Below are 20,156 nucleotides of genomic sequence, written 5' to 3'. Positions count from 1 at the left end.
AGCATGAGAGTTTACAATCGTTTCTCATTAGCCATAAGCACACAAGTATATTTGTGATATCGCAATGCACCTATTTTAGTTGCCTTTCTGTATACTCGACAAGAATCAAGATAAGGGATGCCTTCGCCTATTGAACAGAGGTAGTTGTTGTGTGAGGCTCTGTAATACTTAGTTTAACAAAACAAAAATTAATACTTTACTATAATTACTCTTCTAGAATATATGTTCACAGAACAAGTTAGATCTAAATGCAGATTAAACACTTCAATGAATTTTATGCACCTCACTTTCAGAACAACACCTCTACTACTTGGTTGACCTGGTTAATTCATTAGTTTAAAATATTAATTTAACCAAAACAGTCTTTCACAATTTTTTTTATAATGGGTGCCTTCGATTTCTCTGGTTCGACCCCGATCTGCCCCCGGTACGTTTGAATAGCTTTGACGTCATTCCAGGGGCTCACCCTGCTTGTGGAACGGGTCACTTGGGGCTGGCCCGAGGTGCATGACGTCACCACGAGAGGGTGAGTGCTCATTTGATTAGCTCTTGTCAGGGTCTCACCCGAATGAGCACCGCAGGGTCGACACAGGGTAGCTAATCAAACGCCCAGTGAAGCAACTGTTCAACAATGGAGGCCATTGCCTTAATTCCAGGCCTGCATATAATTTGTGTCAACACGCAGATCCTAGAGTTCCAACCGGACCCCATCCAAATGAATTAATGAATGATTCTGTATCAAATCAAAAACCCAAAGTTCAGTGCAAATATAGACTACAGTTGTACAGAGTCCAATGCAAAAATTCAATAAAATATTCAAAATACCTGATGCAAATATGTTAAACAAAACAACAATAGCACATTTTTTTCCAGCACAAGGAATATAACACATGAACAGTTTGATAATTTTCCTTTTCAAATCTGCCAATAAAATAAATAACCCAAGGACACTGACAAACACTGTGTGTTGTTGGGCGCCCATTGTACATTGTTTTATACTGCTCAATGCGCTGGGCAGCAGTAACAGTTGGTGTACAGCTCAAAGAAATTTGGCAGATCATCAAAATGGTAACAGTCAGCTGATTACAGTACAAAGCACATGCAAACAATCTACACAGCACGTCATGGCTATTATAATGAAACATCCAAGTAGATCCTTGTCATTTGATTGGAGGACTGTACATGTAGGTCACATGGCAGAGGTCTCCCTAAGCTGCGTTGGATGACACAAAGTGGAGTGATAGAAGTATAGGAGAGCTGAGAATACAGCGACTGCAAAGAGAACAGGTGATGGCGGCAACCTCAGGAGTGCCCCCATTACAATCTGAGGAGGCAGTGGCGGCCACAGACTCCTCCAGTCTATGCCAAATGATAATGAGGTCACACGGCATTCATTAAATAAACCATTACATGGCATACATAGGAAACCATGCAATTTGGTACTATTCACCATGCAATTCCGTCCCATCCGTTTATAAGCCAACCAACAAGCAGTACACAGCAGTACAAAACACCCTCGTGGTGGATGTAAGAATAAAATCTTGCAGTTTGTTTATTTGTATAGCTTCATCTTTCCATCAACATGATCAATTGACAAGGATCTACTTGGATGTGATGCAAGACAAACAATAAAAATTTTTTTGCATTGATGGAATGTACATATTATACCATTCAACTCAGCTCTGCCTCCTTAAATTTTATACAAATAATAAATGTTTATGAGTGCACGGTGAGAATATTTTCATGAGTTTAAAGATGAAATGTTCAATTCATTGAGCTTCGCCTCATTGAAAGCTATACACATATTATTGGATGTTTATGTTTGGAATAGAAGAAGTATTTTATGAGTTGAAATATGGAATGTTTCATTCAAAAAGGTGAAGCAGAGTTGAATGAACATAATTTCAATCTTTGATAATTCGAGTTGAACCTTCCATCTACAAATCAAATGACAAGGACGTACTTGTGTGCTGTGTAAAAAAATATTACACTTTTCAATATATTCACCATTGCACTCATAAATATTCATATTTGTTAATCAAATACCCACAAAGCAACACTATTCTGTGCTATACATACTTCTCTTATCAACGGACTGTGCAAGTCTCACAAGTATTTGAACCTTATTGAGTTTTACTTGTGTGTAATTGTTTCTCCAAGTACTTTAAGTAGTTTAACATTGGCTATGACTATAAAAATAATTCACATTTTTGGGAAAATAAAATTTAGGCGTGAAATATCTGGAAGTAAAACACATTTAACAAATCAACAAAGAAAAACCTGAGATTAAGGCCAGATCCGAATTGCCGGCTACCGCTACGGCTGTTGCTAAGAGTGTTACCTATACTTGATGACATGGAAATCTAGCCGAGCTGTAGCCATATAGCCGCTAATTCGGACACAGCCTAAGACTTGACCTCCGTGTCCAATTACTTGTAAACAACGAAGGATTTTGGCCAACTGACATTCTTGTTATCAATACACCCATGTAAAGCCCAGTTCATACTTCCTGCGAATGTGAATGCGATGCGAATTTGACGTGAATTTGACGCCACAACTCAGTTTTCGCTGCGATATTCGCAACAGAGTTGAGCACAACTCAACAGCTGAAAATTATTCGTAGCAAATGACGTCAACATTCGTATCGCATTCGCATTCACAGGAAGTATGAACAGGGCTTTATGGTCTCACAAATTAGGGTGTGATTGGCAGTTGGCACATAGGGTTTCTAAAAATATCAGCTTCCTCGTCCCAAGCCTTAACTTTGTTTCAATAATAATCATAGCAAACTAATTCTTTTATAAGAAATTGAAAATGATTTGATAGAAAAAAATATAGTCTTTGTTTGAGTTGTTATTTTGTTTTCAATATGTGGGAGCCTTGCACAGTCTATAGTAAAAACTTAATTAACACTTTGTTCATAATGGCATAATACAGTAACATAAATTTGACCCAACTCGTCTTGACCTATGACATCTGACCTGGTGTGACCTCAAGCTCTTTGTAGCCAGTGCTGCTATCCATTTCCCGTTTGAACACAACGCCAGGCAGTTGTCCAATCACAATCTCAGCAGTAGTAAACACCTTCATGTTACCCATAACATGCCCACCAATCACCTAGAAAAACAATACAAAACATAATTAGCCATGCAGAATGATAGGCAGAGTGTACAGATCGAGACAACCAGTAATGCTCCACTGGTTTTTTCAGGCATGTAACTGCTCAGCTGGGCCCAATTTGATAAAGCCTGTAAGCACAAAAACTTGCTAAGCTTAACAAAAATAACAGAAACATCTTAATAGCCAAAACTACCTTAAAGGCAGTGGACACTATTGGTAATTACTCAAAATAATTACTGGCATAAAACCTTACTTTGTAACGAGTAATGGGGAGAGGTTGGTGGTATAAAACATTGTGAGAAACAGCTCCCTCTGAAGTGACCTAGTTTTGGAGAAAGGAGTAATTTTCCACAAATTTGATTTAGAAGTTGAGGTCTTGAAATCAACCATCTAAACGCACACAACTTCGTGCAACAAGGGTTTTTTCTTTCATAGTTATCTTGCAACTCCGACGACCGATCGAGCTCAAATTTTCACAGCTTTGTTATTTTATGCATATATGTTGAGATACACCAAGATAGAAGACTGGTTTTTGACAAATACCAATAGTGTACACTGTCTTTAAGTTTACATTGTTGTGGCTAGTGCCAACTCAATTTTTGCTTAGACACAAAACAAAATCCCAATGAATTCAAATGAGACCTTCATACTGTAAAAATATTACCATACATGTATGCTGCCCGGACTTTGCTAATATTGTTTAGTTTTTCACACAATATGTTCTTGTTTTGTTTTATAACACTTCAAAATGTCAACTCAGGATGTGACCTTTACTTTGACCTTTTTGTTTGAGTAGTACATGTAGGTCAGATCAGATCTTTTAGCCATTTGCGGCCGCTGCGACTGTTTTAGTACAAGCTGCTTCTTACTGCTATGGTCTCTTAAAAAAAAATATAAAAAAATATTGGAGTTAGTTTGGAGTTAGTTTAGATTACCTTTCCTTCATTGTCTGACAGAGAAGCATGTAGATGCATACCACTCTTTGCTAAGGTCCCCACTAGGGAAACAATCTCATGGTTAGTGGCCAACTTCTTGATCTGGAAAACAGAAACAAGTATCAAATAATATTAATAAGGAACAGTTTCATGAACTTTCCACTTGAAACCACTTGCAATTACTTGAAACGTGGTATCCAGCTTTCTCCTTTCACAGCGGTCTGCTGGCCAAATGCCACTTTAAAACACATGAGGACCAGTCAAAATTCACTCCAAGTTGTCCGCTTGGCTAAAAAGCCGGCCTAATTCATTAGAAATATGGGCTAGTGATAAAGCTGACAGACTAAGGAAACGACAACCTAACTGGTCCTTCTAGGCCCAGTACGTCACAAAATAACAACTCGTTAACCATTTATCCTTGTGTGAACTTGACCACTGAAAGGAGTCAATACTGACCGTTTTAGAATCGGCCATTCTCAACTCTGCGCATTTGACGCTGCCGACACATGATACGATACAAGCCGCCAGGATGGATTTATCGTCCATCAACTTCTTCAGGCAATCTGTGATGTCATCTCCTGGATGCAACCGTAGAACTAAACATTTCATTGAGGAGGGGCAGGAAGAGATGCTAGATGCCCTGTTGCTAAGTCGGACATTATCCTACAACAATAAGAAAGGGACAATTTTATAAGATCTTTTGAATTGTTGAGTTTCAACTTGGAATATGAAGTTGGTAAAGTGAAACATAACAAAGGATATTTTTGCAAATGTGGTGAATATTTTTTTTTATGAGGATTGAAACAAAAAAGTAATATTAATATCAGTGATTTTGATGATGATAAAAAGTACACATTACATTACAGTATAATGTGATGCAAGTCTGTTACTCATTCATTTTTCATTCATTCATTTTCAATCATTTTTATTAAAAAACCAACTGGCAGCACGAAGCCGAATAATGTGGCATTCCAGATAAAATCTTGATAAAAATTGCACAGATAAAATACACAAAAATTGCACCACCACGGGGTGAAGTGTTAACACGACTTTGAATTAAATTAAGAAGCATGCAACTTCAGTTTGTTAAAATAAGCGGAAAGTTCCAGGCACAGAATTACTTTTCACTGTGTTTTTCAATTATCAAGGGCACAAATGAAAAACAGCTGACCAGCATCGAGGAAATCAAACTAAGTTGATACACTGAATTAGCTACAAAAGTAAGATTAGAAATAATGAGCTTAAAAACAAATGAAAATGAATCACACGGCTAAAATTAACACAGACAATTTTTCTTGTAGTGTTTCTCCCAAATACAGTTCCCTTGCATTGGCCGCCATCGCTGAGACAAAAGTCGAGGCCAAAAAGTGGACGTGTGCACGCATCACCCACAACTCTCAGCCAATGAAAAGTCTTCATTGACCTCAGTGAGGGTGCTGTTTGGGTGTGTGCCCTCACATGCAAGGGGTACATATATATGCCTGCTCATACTATAAATGGGACAAGATAAACTGTACTTAGGATGTGCCAAACTTAGACTTGGACCTGTTCCTGTCTTTGCCTGCCAAGCAAAACTACCCCTTAAAGCCATTGGACCCTTTCGGTAAACAGTGTTGTCCAAGGCCCACACTTTTTGTAACACAACTTCTATATCAAATAAAAAACCTGTGAAAATTTAGGCTCAATCGGTCATCGGAGTCGGGAGAAAACAACCGAAAAACCCACCCTTGTTTCCGCGCGTTTCGCCGTGTCATGACATGTGTTTAAAATAAATCCGTAATTCTCGTTAACGAGAATTTACATTGTTTTGCTGTTTTCTCAAAAAGTAAAGCATTTCATGGAATAATATTTCAAGAGAAGTCTTTCACCATTGCCTTCTGTAAACCCTGTAAGTTATTTGTAAATTTGTGAACTTTTTTTTTCTTTTTCTGAACCAAAAGGGTCCAATGGCTTTAAAGACACTGGACACTATTGGTAATTGTCAAAGACTAGCCTTTACAGTTGGTGTATCTCAACATATGCATAAAATAACAAACCTGTGAAAACTTGAGCTCAATCGGTCGTCGAAGTTGCGAGATAATAATGAAAGAAAAACACACCCTTGTCACAGGAAGTTGTGTGCTTTCAGATGCTTGATTTCAAGACCTAAACTTCTAAATGTGAGGTTTTGAAATCAAATTCGTGGAAAATTATTTCTTTCTCAAAAAAATACATTACTTCAGAGGGAGCCGTTTCTCACAATGTATTATACTATAAACCTCTCCCCATTACTCATTACCAAGAAAGGTTTTATGCTAATAATTATTTTGAGTAATTACCAAACGTGTCCACTGCCTTTAATCTCCAAGATGCTTTTAAAGCAGCATCCAGCAACAGAGTTCCGCATCCTCCCAAATACCATCAGAGCATACTGATTGAAACATTGAGTTGTCAACCACCTGTTCTTTTCAGAACCAACACTCCTCAAAAGAGACTTACACATGGTGCTACTGCAAATCTCAAAACTTGGACTTGGTTACAATCTCCAAGACAATCTTGATTGACTCACACTGGATCCTCTGGACTCTCCTGATGATGACTAGAGCAAGCTAGTCAAAACGTGAGACCAATTCAAAAACTGACTCCGCGGTAGTACAGTTAATTACAATCCTATAAACTAAAGTAGTAGTCTCATCCAATTTTCTATACCTTCCGTCCGGGTAGTAGTTAAAAAGCAAGACAGTTCTTTTCAGAACTGAGAAGTCTACCGAACATCCGATAAATCTACTCCGCGGTAGTAGAATAAAGCAAGACAGTTCTCTAAGAACAAACTCTACCTGGCAAGTAGATACAGTTTTTTACACACATGGTGTTACCGCAAACCAAATATATAACCTCAAGGACCTTCTTCTACGCTTGTGAACATACCTGGCATTCCATATTTCCTTCCGCATCTTGTACTGCTTTACTGGAAGATGGTCGTGTGCGTCCAGCAGAAGATTGGGTGTGGTTTGAGTAGAATTGTCCCATGGATTGAGATATTTTGACTGGGTACACGGTTTCCTGAGAGGGCTGGCGGTCCTTGCCATTAATTGTCATGAACATCTGGAAATAAAAATGTCATACATGTAGAAGGAAAACACTGTTTGTGGGGGGGGGGCAAACAAAGAAACTACTCGATTAACATTTATATGACAAATAATGAGAGAATTCAATAAGTCATTTGCGAGTTAGAATAAAAAAAGTCTGAATTGCTCAGTCATAAGTTACCCCTTACATTTTAATTCCTCATCAGACTATAGATTGCTATGTCAAATGGTTCGGGGCAAGCTTTTGTGTTGCAACCTCCAGATGAGCAAACACTGGTACCATTTCACCATACACTACACATTCATCCAGAAATCTGTATGGAAGTTCCTCGTCTCTTACTTAACTTTGCAAAAGCTTGCCCCATATCATGTAACAAAGCAACTGTCTCTACAGTCTGAGGAATTAAAATTGAAGTGGTTACTTGTTATCAAGCCTGAATTTTACCAGACAATCTTCAAATCTAACACGCAATTGGCTTTTTCAAACAGTAACCCTGTCTTCAAGTTTTTAAGGAAAAAGTGAAAATCACAGCAATGTTTTCAGGAGTTGTACATGCTTTAATAATTTTTGTCTTCATTGAGATGAACAATATTTTTGTAAAATTATTTGTACTCATTTGTCTAAAACTACAGCACCTCAGCAAGTAATATTTTCAGGGAGGCTTTTTACACCGTTTAAGTTTTCTGTAAATATGTGTACTTTTGTGTTTTTTTGTCGCACAAAAAGTACCCAACTTTAACTCACTTCAAGAAGGCGAATCTCATGTTCTTTGCTTTGTTTCTCCCTGCGCTCCTCCGCTGCAAACTGTTGCTCCAGGAACGATCGATTCAGGTCCATAACCGTCTCTTTTATTCTCTCCATACTCTCGTGTCCGACTTGCTGCAAGGCCTCTACCATAGACTCCATTTTGTGTCTACCTGTTGGTGTGTAGCCTTCTGGCTGGGTAGCGTATACAAAGCCGTCATGGTCACTGAATTCGTTGGGTTCTTCACTGAGGTCTTCATGGGAATGTCTTGGCTCGTAATCTCGTGGGTCGTTGTCGCTCATGTTTGAGGCATCTATAAAGAAATATTCCACAAACGGTTGGTCAGTTCAAACAAGCAAATAGTACAAACTTTTACACTGGTTTTGAGAAGAGATTAAAGCTTTGTTCATTTCGTTCCTCTCGTCTTCAAGAAATAATTTAGTTCATCCTTAGTATTCCAGTACATTTTGTTGTGTACTTGAAAGAAGGATGTATTGAAAGGTTACCGGAGCAGAGGTGTAAGCAATATTTGTGCAAAATTAAAATTGTGTTTCAACATGTTCAAGTGTGAAAGTTTGATTGATTTTCTGCCATTCATTAGTCATCATAGGAAGTATAAGTTCTTATTTTGTGCCTGGAAAAAGCGGTGTAAAAGCCTTGTGCCCTTATTCCAGGCACACGATTTGCAAGTTAGCTGACCAACCACTCAAACCATTGAACAGCATGGGTTTGGGTACTCATTTATTGTAACAACTCAACATAGAATTTATGTGTATGGCAATCTCCAAGTTACATGTCGAACAATCTCACTTTATATAATACAGATGGGCCTGGAGGTCGCAGGGGGCTTGGGGCTTTGCTCCTCTTCTGATGCTACTTGGATGATTGCTCTTTGATCGGCCGATTGTTTCCCCGGCTGGGCACTGGGGACAGCTCATTCTTTGTTGTTGCCCTTAAATTGAGGTGCTGTGTGGTATCAGGGACCTTTAAGCAACCTTTAAACGCCAACTCAAAACTCTTTTATTTCCCAGCTTATGATGTTTGTAAACCAATAAATTCAATGTTCTTGCATTTTTTGTGGTTACTAAAAGAGTAACTGTATTTTTTAATATCAAAGTCTTTCAAACTGATTTGTTTTTCTAAGGATATTTTTACTGACACTTATACTATTCTCTGAACTGTTCTGGTTTTGACTTACATGTAGTAGTAGAATACAGATTGTTGTATCATTTCATGATAAGAAAATAGATTACCAAACAAAAGGACCAATTGTATAATTGCAAAAAATAGTTAATGGCCAGACTATTCAATCATGGTGAGTCTTTCTTTCAATGTTTTTAGCCTTCAAGAAAGACTCTAAGAAGGTTTGAAACGTCAGACCATTGACTAACTTTTGCATTTTATGATGATGTTTATACCAACAGCCTAGAGACATTACCCAAAACGCAGTTGTCATACATCTCCGCTGATTCATCCGTTTCTTTTAACTCAGTAGACATACTAGGTGGTGCTTCCTGGGACTCAAACTCACGAGGGTTGTTCAAGAAATCCTGACCCCACACTTTGTCCAGCTCTTTGTAAAAAATACTAGACTGTCTTGTGATGGACTTGCTACAGCGCCCACTTCTCAGCTTCAGCTCCCTAAAACCCTTTCTGAGATTCTTTGTCTTGTTCCGACACTGAGCTGGTGTTCGGTGCACCCCGTAGACCCTAAGTCGCCGACAGATCTCATCATAGACTGTGTTGTTCCGGAAAAGCCCTCGAAGCTGTCGCTGGATGCTCGAGTCTGCCCAGACAGAGATAAGATGTCGAGTGTCGGCCTCAGACCAAGTCTCACCACGCCCAGTGTCTTCATTGGGCTTTACTTCTATTGGTATGACTGGGATATTGTTGGCATCACCGCTGGATGAGGCCGCCATTTGTAACTGAAAGGCTGTCTTGGCTTCTACTGGCATTACTGGAGTTGTGTTGCAATCCATCTACAGTATGTAAATCAAAATATTAAATAATATTATTATTAATTTCACCTACTAGGCCTATCATATTAATGTATTATGGAAATTGTGCAGAAGGAAGATACAGGGTACAGTTTAGCACAATAAAATTTGACAATTTACATTAATTACAATATTTGAAGACACCTTACCGATTCGAGCCCACATAGAAAGTAAATTAATAAATAAAAATATGAAATCAGCATTGTGCACAAATGTTTAAAATTGGCTCGAACGATTTTTAAAGGATTCGGGTACTTTTTCAAAATGTCACACAGATTTACATTAAACTTACAGGGTTTAAGATACTGATGATTGATAGTGGAAAACTTCCCTTAAATAATACTAACTGAAGTTGATTGTTGCGCGATCCACCGATTGTTGCGCGATCGACTAATTGCTGCGCGACCAATAGATCTTTCAATAGCGCCGAGGCAATCGATTGACCGTCCAACTTATTACTTAGGCCTATAGTATTACACCATGTACACTTACAAAAAATCATGAACAAGGAACACTCATTAATTGTTAAGTTAATTAAGGTTAAAATTTGAAATTAGATACCTATTTCATATTGAATGAAAAAGTGGTGGCGCCATACCAAAACTTTTCCCTAATGAAACACAAAAAGCATATAAATGTGATTGAAATTGTCACTTCTTCAGAGTCTAAACAGTACAGTGACAGTCAGTCCTTCATCCCCCACACCACATACACACAGACACACACAATAAAAAAAATAGGTCAATGTTTTCATGGTTTTGTCAGACGAAACATGTTGGTAATTTACCAACAAAATAAAACAGAAAATATATTTGTGAAACTTACATCTGAACAAGCTGTTGTGACTATTTTTGAACGAATTTTCGGTCAGTTTTAATGGTAAAAGCTCAGCACAAAACAACAGGGAATGTGGGAAGCTTTTTACACAAAATCCACTTTTCGTGTACATTTTATAAAATGTTATGTAGCGCCCTCAAGTATTTTTTTGAAAGGATGGATTTAAAGGCTGTAGGTCATGTCCCTGCAGTCTATTGCTGTATTTTCTACACCAAATAATTTTTTTTTAATGGGTACCAATCTAAAATTAAATACCCTAAATCACATTGAACAAAGGTTCTTGTGATTTTGGGACTGTCCTTTATTCTCAATGGATTTCTGTTTCTACCTCCTCAGTTGAAGTACAAGAAAACTACTTTCAGGGGAACACGGACAAATAAAGGAAAATACCTGAAACCTACCGTCAAACTGCTGGAGAGTAGCTGGTTCTCCCGGATGCCTTTACTGCTCGTACTCACCTTACTTGAGCTGTAGTAAACTTTTACCAGTCCTCTCGAAGTTTCCAGAAATTATTTATCTACTGTGTGAGATTGACAACATTTTTATCTGAAGAATTTTGTCTTGTCATTTAATTCCAATAATCCATGCAGAATTATGGATGAAAGCGACACTGATTGTCTACTTGGTCATGTTGTAAGTAGTTGTTTTTTATTTACTGACTGTTTTTGTGTTATTAATATTTATACATTACCATTATTAATAGCCTATAAATATATAAAAAGTGTAAATAATCATGATAATTATTATTGGATAACTTTCGGTATGTATGGCGCTACTCCTAGAACTATTTCGGTTTCGTCCGGCTATCGTCTCCCATAATTAGGGACTGGAACTGCTTGAAGACGGACTCTGCACTCTCACCCTCATGTAGTCAGTAATCTTGCTGGCCAGTTTTTACTTGCACCATGTTACATACATTTTGCACCTGATTGGCTTACGGTTCCATTGCCCATGGTTTCACGCGTGCGCCCAGCCACTGTGCGGTAATCTTCAAATTTTCTGAAGCAGCACTTTATTAAAGGAAGAAGAAGAAGAAGATTGCCGGACAAAACCGAAATAGTTCTAGCTGAGTAGTATGGCACCACCACTTTTTCACTAATTTTTGACAAAAAGGGATATCTCATTGACTTGAGGTATTTATTAGAAAGATACTAGGGCCTATATTTTATTTCATATCGAATGAAAAAGTGAGGAGGTCAAATTATCAAGAACCAGGCCTCGTTGGGATTAAACCACTAGTTGAAAACCTCTTCACCACACATTTATTCCCTTGTAATACACCCCCCCCCCCTCCCAAAAAAAACCCCCCAAAAACCACAATAACTTCTTCAACAATTGTGCACAAAGTAAAATACTCACCTGTACAATCACCAAGTAGGCCCTACATTTCCTGCAATTAAATTGGTTTGTCTTTTATTTCTTTTCCTTTATGAAATACAGCAACATCTTATTGACTCCGAGTTAACAAAGATGAGCGCAGAGAGCATGAGAAAAGCATCTTCAAGATGCTATGGCGAAGGGAGTCAGCAATCCAGCTCCGAGAGGGAAGTGGGACATGTAGGAAAAACGAATCTTGTACAGCTGCCCGACCTAATATTACGACAGATCTTTCGCTGTGTTTCCTACTCGTACATCAGTGAATTGAGATTGGTAAGTTGTAAGTTGATAAACAGGCATCAATCATGTAGGCCTACCGTACAAGTTTTTATTTAATTTTGTTTTCCTGATTAGCCTCTAGGTCAGCCCTTGTAATCAATCAAAGTATCCGACTGGTACATAATTGCTTAGCTGAGGGTCAATTATCATGCCTAGTATTTGGTTCTTTAAAGGCAGGGTACTTTTGTTAATTACTCTGTAGTACATTTATACTCTACCATGTCTACAATTAAATTTATCTTCCAGTAAGTCTAATCCACCAATCAGATGCTCGAACTGGAGGGTGGTATAATAAGCTATAACCTACTCCCAGTTTTTGTATTGTACACTGTGTATTGTGAGTGTCAATGCGTCACGCTTCACATACATGACATACGGAAACTGCAAAAATTGCACTCTAAACTTTGCGCATAACGTTTTGAAAATTTAAACTTTGCGCGTTGCACGTGAGACTGGAAGATAAATTTGTTATGACACGTGCGCTCGTGGAATACAGAAAAATATAGCGCGTCTGCATCCCATATCCAACTCTGCCTGTGGCCTCGTTGAATATGGGACGCAGAAGCGCTATATTTTTCCGTATTCTCGCGCTTGAACTTGAACTTAAAATATTCCTGTGCTTCCACTTCGTTCGGCTGGCCAATCCCTTTTGACTCAAACTACTTTTTACACAAAACTAATGGTAAAAGAGCCTTCATCTTCATTGCACCTTTGTAAAAAAATTTAAGTTCATATTCGCCAAGTTGACTCTCTTCTAATTTTCAAGGACCTTTAATAATGCTCAATTGTTTGAATCTACATGTATTTTTGTAACAAATTGTTTAAGGGATATTGTTTCATTGTTTTACATTGTATGTTTTGTGATGGACGTAGAGGCTATACTGCATTATGCATTGTGCATTAATATTGTGTTTATACTTAAAGGTTTGCCCGAGCCAAATTGTTCCCTAGGGGTGTCGTGGCTGAGCAGATAAGAGCACTGAACTCAAGCTCCAGTGTTTCCAGCAGAGTGTGGGTTCGAATCCAAGTCGTGACACTTGAGTCCTTGAGCAAGACAATTAACTGTAATTGTTCTCTCCACCGAGGGGTAAATGGGTACCTGTGAGGGTAGAGGTTGATATTGTGATTGATTAGCTTAGTGTGCTACATACCTGTATTTGGCAGCACAGTATACTCCCAGGGAGCTGAGATGGTTTAAGGAATTAAATTAAATGGCCCAGTGACCAGCCCCCGATTTCACGAAACTCATCGCAAGTTGCGACGCATCGTAGGGTTTGTGATGCGTCGCAGACCTATAAGACACTACGCGGCTGCGACGAGTTCGCAACTTACGACGTGTAACCGGTCGCAACTCGCCCTTGCGACGCGTCGCAGCGCTTGGTGAAATCGGGGGCTGGGGTACTAATGTTGGAAGCGCTTTGGGTGTATAAAGCGCTTTATAAAAACTGACTATGATTATTACTCCCTTGTATTGTGTTCACCAGAGGTGGTTTTAGTAATGACTTATGCTCAATAAAAAAGGGTTAATTGAATAAGTTTCATTCTCATTTAGGTTAATACCCTGTTGCTTGCTACTATTTCATATCCCCTTGAACTGCGTAGGTCTGTAGACATTTCAACCGGGTATGTCAAGACATGCTCAACCATGGGAGTAGACAACTTGAACGTTATCATTCTAAATGCTTCAAGAATCTGAAGTCTCAACTGCCGAAGCGGGAGTCTGAGCGGAGAGAGCACCCTCTGGCCAGACGCTGTGAAATTCTGTCGGCTGTAGAGACTCGACTCTCTCTTCTGTCCATGACATACAGCAAGTACATTGACCTGCAACTGTGTTGTTTTATCCCAGGAAAGGTAAGGTTTGGTTTGGGCAGGATTTTGAATTTGAAGTTAAACACGTTTAGGTTATCTAGTTTGATGGACTTTATCCAGATATAGAAGCAGGGGACATGGGGAGGGCTCAGAGGCAAAGTCACAACACTACCATGGGATGTCATGGAAGAGCGGATAAGAGTTGAGCTGTTTCTGTTCAGCAGAGTGTGGGTTCGAGTCCCGGTTGTGACACTTGTGCTCTTTAAAAGCAAGACACTTTACCATTATTGCTGTGTCCTTTGGATGGGGGTATAAAACCATTGGCCCTGTTGTTGTGGAATACACATAAAAAGAACCCAGTGCACATATCAAAAAGAGAACTACCCTGTACTGCTAGAGAGCTAGCAGTACCTTGTAAACCACTACATGTTGCCATGTACAGGAATTAGTTTCATACTTCAAAAACATAGCTCCACAAAACCTTGCAGGAAAGTATTGAAGTATTGCTTTTGAAGTGACTTGATTATCACTGAGTGACATATGAGCGCTAAAGAACTTCTTAAGAAACCACTATTGTGATTATTATATTCTTTTCCAAACTGAAGAACTCACAAGACGGACTGGGGACTAAAACCCCAAAATATACACTGACTCAGGCGTTCCAATCTAAATCTAAGTTCAAAGACTATGACGTGGCGTGCCATAGGAGAGAGAGATATTGAAGGATTGAGGTCACCTCAAGGCAAAAAGGCCTGGGGAGCAGTTAAAATTCAAACATGTGAAACTGAGGTAAAAATTACCACAAGTTTTCCCCTTTATTTTAAGGTTATTGATGAGGCATTCACAGTACTTTATCACGTCCAACACACCAAGACTCTGCAACCGATGTCCGAACTCCTCAGGGAGCTAAGAGATATCTCGTCAATGGCCATTGAACATTTTGATGAGGAGATTGTACCCACCCTTAAAAAGAAACGATCGCTTCAAGTGCCACCCTGTTTCTCAAGTGATGGTAAGTTTAATGTTTGTGGCGTGTCATGGCCGAGCGGTTGAGAGCACCGGATTCAAGCTCTGGTGTTTGATCTAATCAGCAGAGTGTGACACTTGCTACGTTAAATTGGGGAGCTAGTGCTTTCTGCTCTACCGGCCAGGCTTTGGACTGATGATACCCAAGCCTACATCCGTATGGACTGTAAAAGGGGTAACCCTGTTTCAGCCCTAGGAGTAGGTGGCAGCAGCCTCTGGAAAAAAAAAAAAAACAGAGCCCACACCTTGAAGTGGCCTTCAGGCCTTGTGTGTCTGGCGACTTGCATAAAAAGAAATAAGAAAAAAAGAAAGAAAAAAACCCAGGTTGTATTGTTTAAATTTATAAACTGGTCTCTCCTGTGTAATTCCAGCCCTGCATGTACAGGTGTATGCAGTAATTAGTTAGAGCCATCTCCCAAGGCAAGTCCCAGAGATGGCCTTCCCAACCACTATGAGTCTCCTTAGGTTCTCTGTTGCTTGCTAGATGTCCTGCTGCTGTTACAGATGGTATGTCAGCCTCTTCGCCGAAATGCTTGATATCGTCAAGCCACCCTTTTTTTTCAGGTCAATCGCTGGGTCTGCTTCTTGCAATGTGTCACTGCCCATTTTGTTAACATCACCAAAATACTTGAGTTTTGTTTTCAAAATGATAGATAGAAGATCTCTGTAGTTGCAAAGTTGCTGACCCTTCTGGCAAACCCAACTATCTTTCTCAAGCCTGTCTTCTCAAACATGAACACCTTTAGTCTCTGCTCGTCTACTTTCTTCAGTGTCCATGTCTCCACTAAGCTTGGGCGGTTCCAGAAATTTGGGGCTCGGTTCCGGTTCCGAAAAAAAGCTCGGTTCTGAGACATACCCGGTTCCAATTCAATATAAAACATAAGCCGCCTGTCCCGAGCTCACACACACAATTGAGCCGATCTATTTTAACTGAAAATAACCAAGTTAATCAGACATCGGTTCCGAGCTCACACACACACAATTGGAGCCGAACTATTTTTAAAGAAACTACCAGAATACCCACCCCAATGATCAGACATCGTGCCACCGAGCACCTATTTTCCCTGCATTTAATCAAGTCTTTGATTTAGCCGGCAGTACGATCGTTGTGTAGCAGTATGTCCGTAGTGTAGTACATCAGTAGTGCAGTACATCCGTAGTGCATGCAGTGTGTCGTCTCTGATACAAGTGTACTATGCCTGTACATGCCTGTACATACATACATACATACATACATACATACATACATACATACATACATACATACATACAGCACTGTGTGTTTTGTGCATGGGGCAAGCTTTTATGAATATGGATATATCGGCAGCCAATCACAACGTGCTGTCTTTACATGTACATGTATATGCATGACATGTACATGCATACATGTGGTGGTTGTAGAAGATGCCTATGTGTGTGCACTGTGTATGCAGCCGGCCACATGTGATAGTTGATACATGTACTCATGTCGGCTTGAAGCCTTTGCACACTGTATCTGCGGTCACCGCTTTCAACACCAAGCCTTAATTTCTAGAGCCGGTTCGTCGCAGGATCGGCTCCACAGAGCCTTTTATAATTGGGACTCGGTCTTTTAAAATCAGAACCGACAAAAGCGGGTACCCGGTTCCACAGAAGAGTGGAACCGCAAGTCCGGTTTTCAATTTGGAACCGGGTAGAACCGGGTAACCGAAGGGACTGCCCAAGCTTAGTCTCCACTCCGTTGGGCTTCAGAGCCTGCATTCAGGTTATATTTGTTGTGTAGCTTCCAATTGATAGCTTGTACTCTCAGTGTATTCTGTCATTTTTATGGCATGGCATACACTACAGGATTGAGTGGGACAATTCAAGGTTAATGAATTTAGACGTAGACCTTCAACAAAATGGTTTTTTTTCTTTGTTCCAGTTCTTCCAACAAACACCATCTTCAAACAGATGATGGAACTGAAGTCTGGCCTGAAGAAGCGCGACTCATTCATTGCTTCAGTTAACAGGAAGGTGAGCACCTGCCTCGCCCACCGTAAGCTCATCTCAGAGCAGGGCCAGAAGATCCTGCAACAGGAGCAAGTTATTATGGAACTTAGAAACACGATCGCCGAGCAGGGCCACAGTATTACCGGTCAAGAGCGGCGGTTGGCTCTATTTGAAGAGAAGCTGAACCGATATACCATGACCTTTGACCTACCACGGGAGTTGACCGTAGGTAGTTGTACTGGGAAACGAAAATCTGTAACAGAGGACGTCAATGAAGAAGAGCCTCGGGATGAAGGCGCATCCAAAAAAGCCAGGAACATATGATGATGGTATTTTTGCTAATACATACATGTATAGGGTTGCACTCATCTATTGTTGTACATACATTACATGTAGTTACCAAAGATTGAATGGATGTATGATATATATTTGGTTTGCGGTAACACCATGTGTGTATCTATTTGCCAGATAGATTTTGTTCTTTTGTGAACTTGTCTTGCTTTATATTCTACTACCGCGAATCAGATTTTTCGGAGTTAAGGAGACTTCTCAGTTCTAAAAAGAACTGTCCTACTACCTGTGCGAAAGGTCGAAAATCAGCCGGGACTACTACTTCAGCTTTAGTAAATTGAGCAGACTTCTTGTTATAAACTTCACTACCGCGGAGTTAGTTCTTGATTGGTTTCAATGTTTAGCTTGCTGTAGTCATCATCAGGAGTTGTAAGATGTAACTGTGATGACTAAGCTACGTAATGGTCCCTGTCTTGACTTTGGTTGCCTGTTCTGTATTGGAAGCCAGAACGGTTTCAGGAATAACTGTGGCCAGACAGAGAGTGGTAAAACACTGATACAGCACCCTTTGATTGCTTTGAGATTTTATTGTTGATCATGTCTACACCAATCCCACCAAGAGCGATTTAAAATATTTATATTTAAAGTATATTTAAAGGTATGGTTATACTTTGGTAGTGACCCTGGAAACAAGTAAGCTTTCTTTTGGATAAAAATTAAACATTTTTTGTCCGAGAGCCTGTTTTAATTCTGCAATGAAAAGGTGACTTTTGTAGGATCAAGTTTCTGTGGTGTTCAATTGTGAATACTGTGCAGGAGATGTGGTTGGTATTCGCTGTCACCTGGCTTTGTTAACGCGCACATAAATTTGCTTGACTGTTTACGAAACACTTTTGTTTATGCATGGTTTTCTACTACATGTGTATTTAGGCCATGTTCTTCGGAGACTTGAGGTGCCTCTCGCTACCTCTCGCTACCTTCTTAAATCCACAAAACCAGCCATCTGAACCCTTTCGACAGGGTGGAAAACCTCAATGCCATTGGCCTACAACACGATCGAGCTGTTGAAGCTGCCCAGGATCGGCCTGGATGGCACAGACGAATTTCTGACATCGGACAAACCTGTGGTCACAACATCTCAAACCGAGTTCGGCCCGAGTAGCGTCAACTTTATTTAGGGGGGGGGGGGGGGGGCCTACTGGTTTATGAAAAGGGGCCCTGGTCCTCAAATGCATGACATTCCGTTACAGTAAGTTAAATCGGTGAAGCATTGAGGGAGTGGTTATGAAATTTGTTATTGTGTGGTTAAAAATACTGCGTGTTTATTGAACTTTTCCAAGCAATGCCACAGTTAACTTACAAGTTTTTCACAGGACTCGGGGAAAGTACGTACTGAGTAGGCCCTGTACAGTGCTAACACAAATCGGTGTGTGGGTAAAAACCAAAAAATTATACTTTATCCCCGATGCAAATTTAACATGTTTTATAACTTACAAGTATTACAATGAATCTCGTCTTGAGGAAATGACTTCATTCAAATGCCATCTTGTATTAAAAAAAAATGAAGGTTTTAAAGGCATTGGACACTATTGGTAATTACTCAAAATACTGTAGTTGTTAGACTAAAAACTTACTTGGTAACGAGCCATTGATAGTACAAAACAGCTGTTGATAGTACAAAACATTGTAAGAAACTGCTCCCTCTGAAGTAACATAGTTTTTGAGAAAGAGGTCATTTCTCACTCAAACGATATAATAAAAGACTTCAGCCGAAGCCTTTTATTATGCATCTGAAAGGAAACAAAATAACGCAACAAAAGTATTTTTTCTTTCATTATTCTCTTGCAACTTCGATGACCATTTGAGCCAAAGTTTTCACAGGTTTGTTATTGTATGCATTTTAATATGTTGGGATACACCAAGTGAGAATACTTATCATTTACAATTACCAAACGTGTCCAGTGCTTTTAAAGAAAGGTATAAGTTTGGATTCAGGTCTTTTATTACCATCAATTCAAGTCAAGTATGGTGTAGTCTGGAGTGCTAGAGATAAATTCTCAACTCATAGGGTCAGTGAAGATGTTTTCAACATTGTATCATGAATAAATAGTTTATTATGAACTTTATTAAATTACTTAATTCTGATAGCAACCTTCAACAAAGTCTGAGTATATTTGTCGTTTGTTGCTTGAAATGTGGCATGGGCTCCAATTCCATAAAGCTGTTAAGTAGAAGAGTGGTTTTGCTCTACAACTTTCTTTGCTACTGTAAGCAAAAATTGAGTGGGACACCAATCAGACGATCACTGTAAACTTAATGTACTTTTGGCTGGTAACCCTTTTTTGTTAAGCAATACTTACATGTATCTAAGCTTGGTAAGTTTTTGTGCTTACACGTACAAGCTTTATGAAATCTGCCCTGTGTCTTCATAGTGATCACATGCATTCTTTTAGGAATTTTCTGGGGGGGGGGATACTTCTTGGTAAGAGGAAAAGTGTGTATTTTTAGAGGGGAAGCAAGTCCTATGCCAGGTATTGGTATAATATTTTGTTAAAGGGAAGGTACATATGTACACTGTTTGTAATTGTCAAAGACTGGTGTTCTCACTTGTATCTCAACATATGCATAAAATAACAAACGTGAAAATTTGAACTCGGTGGTCATCGGAGTTGAAAGAAAAACACCCCTTGTAGGACGAAT

General features: G+C 39.4%; 2 protein-coding genes across 3 annotated transcripts; one reads left to right on the top strand and one right to left on the bottom strand.

The window, feature by feature from the left end:
• Window positions 1-185: 185 nt before the first annotated feature.
• On the bottom strand, window positions 186-11,176 carry LOC139938257 (uncharacterized). Of its 2 annotated transcripts, none has more exons than XM_071933680.1 (7): window positions 11,105-11,176; window positions 9,308-9,848; window positions 7,869-8,182; window positions 6,963-7,139; window positions 4,512-4,718; window positions 4,056-4,157; window positions 186-3,117 (listed from the first exon to the last, which is right to left on the bottom strand). In XM_071933680.1, exons 2-7 carry the CDS (start codon window positions 9,846-9,848, stop codon window positions 2,968-2,970), a joined length of 1,491 nt encoding a protein of 496 aa, XP_071789781.1. In that variant the 5' UTR covers window positions 11,105-11,176; the 3' UTR covers window positions 186-2,967. The 2 variants fall into 2 exon arrangements, with proteins under 2 accessions (XP_071789781.1, XP_071789774.1); XM_071933673.1 differs by lacking the exon at window positions 11,105-11,176 and adding an exon at window positions 10,692-10,808.
• Window positions 11,177-11,197: 21 nt separating this feature from the next.
• Window positions 11,198-19,756, top strand: LOC139938274 (uncharacterized). The gene is made up of 5 exons (XM_071933690.1): window positions 11,198-11,336; window positions 12,144-12,353; window positions 13,962-14,210; window positions 14,994-15,180; window positions 17,098-19,756. Exons 1-5 carry the CDS (start codon window positions 11,298-11,300, stop codon window positions 17,487-17,489), a joined length of 1,077 nt encoding a protein of 358 aa, XP_071789791.1. The 5' UTR covers window positions 11,198-11,297; the 3' UTR covers window positions 17,490-19,756.
• Window positions 19,757-20,156: the final 400 nt, after the last annotated feature.

The sequence above is a fragment of the Asterias amurensis genome, chromosome 1, assembly GCF_032118995.1.
Source record: "Asterias amurensis chromosome 1, ASM3211899v1".
Lineage (NCBI taxonomy): Eukaryota > Metazoa > Echinodermata > Asteroidea > Forcipulatida > Asteriidae > Asterias > Asterias amurensis.
Note: the sequence above shows the minus strand (reverse complement) of the source record. Positions and strands in the feature narration are given on the sequence as shown.

What these genes read in the sequence shown, in the direction of transcription:
- LOC139938257 (XM_071933680.1), bottom strand. Translation starts at nt 9,848, where the DNA reads ATGGATTGCAACACAACTCCAGTAATGCCAGTAGAAGCCAAGACAGCC. An exon ending in GAATGGCCGATTCTAAAACG is followed by an intron (nt 4,158 to 4,511) that starts GTCAGTATTGAC and finishes TCTGTTTTCCAG; the next exon opens with ATCAAGAAGTTGGCCACTAA. An exon ending in TGTCAGACAATGAAGGAAAG is followed by an intron (nt 3,118 to 4,055) that starts GTAATCTAAACT and finishes TTGTTTTTCTAG; the next exon opens with GTGATTGGTGGGCATGTTAT.
- LOC139938274 (XM_071933690.1), top strand. Translation starts at nt 11,298, where the DNA reads ATGGATGAAAGCGACACTGATTGTCTACTTGGTCATGTT. An exon ending in ACATCAGTGAATTGAGATTG is followed by an intron (nt 12,354 to 13,961) that starts GTAAGTTGTAAG and finishes TGAACTGCGTAG; the next exon opens with GTCTGTAGACATTTCAACCG. An exon ending in GTTGTTTTATCCCAGGAAAG is followed by an intron (nt 14,211 to 14,993) that starts GTAAGGTTTGGT and finishes CTTTATTTTAAG; the next exon opens with GTTATTGATGAGGCATTCAC.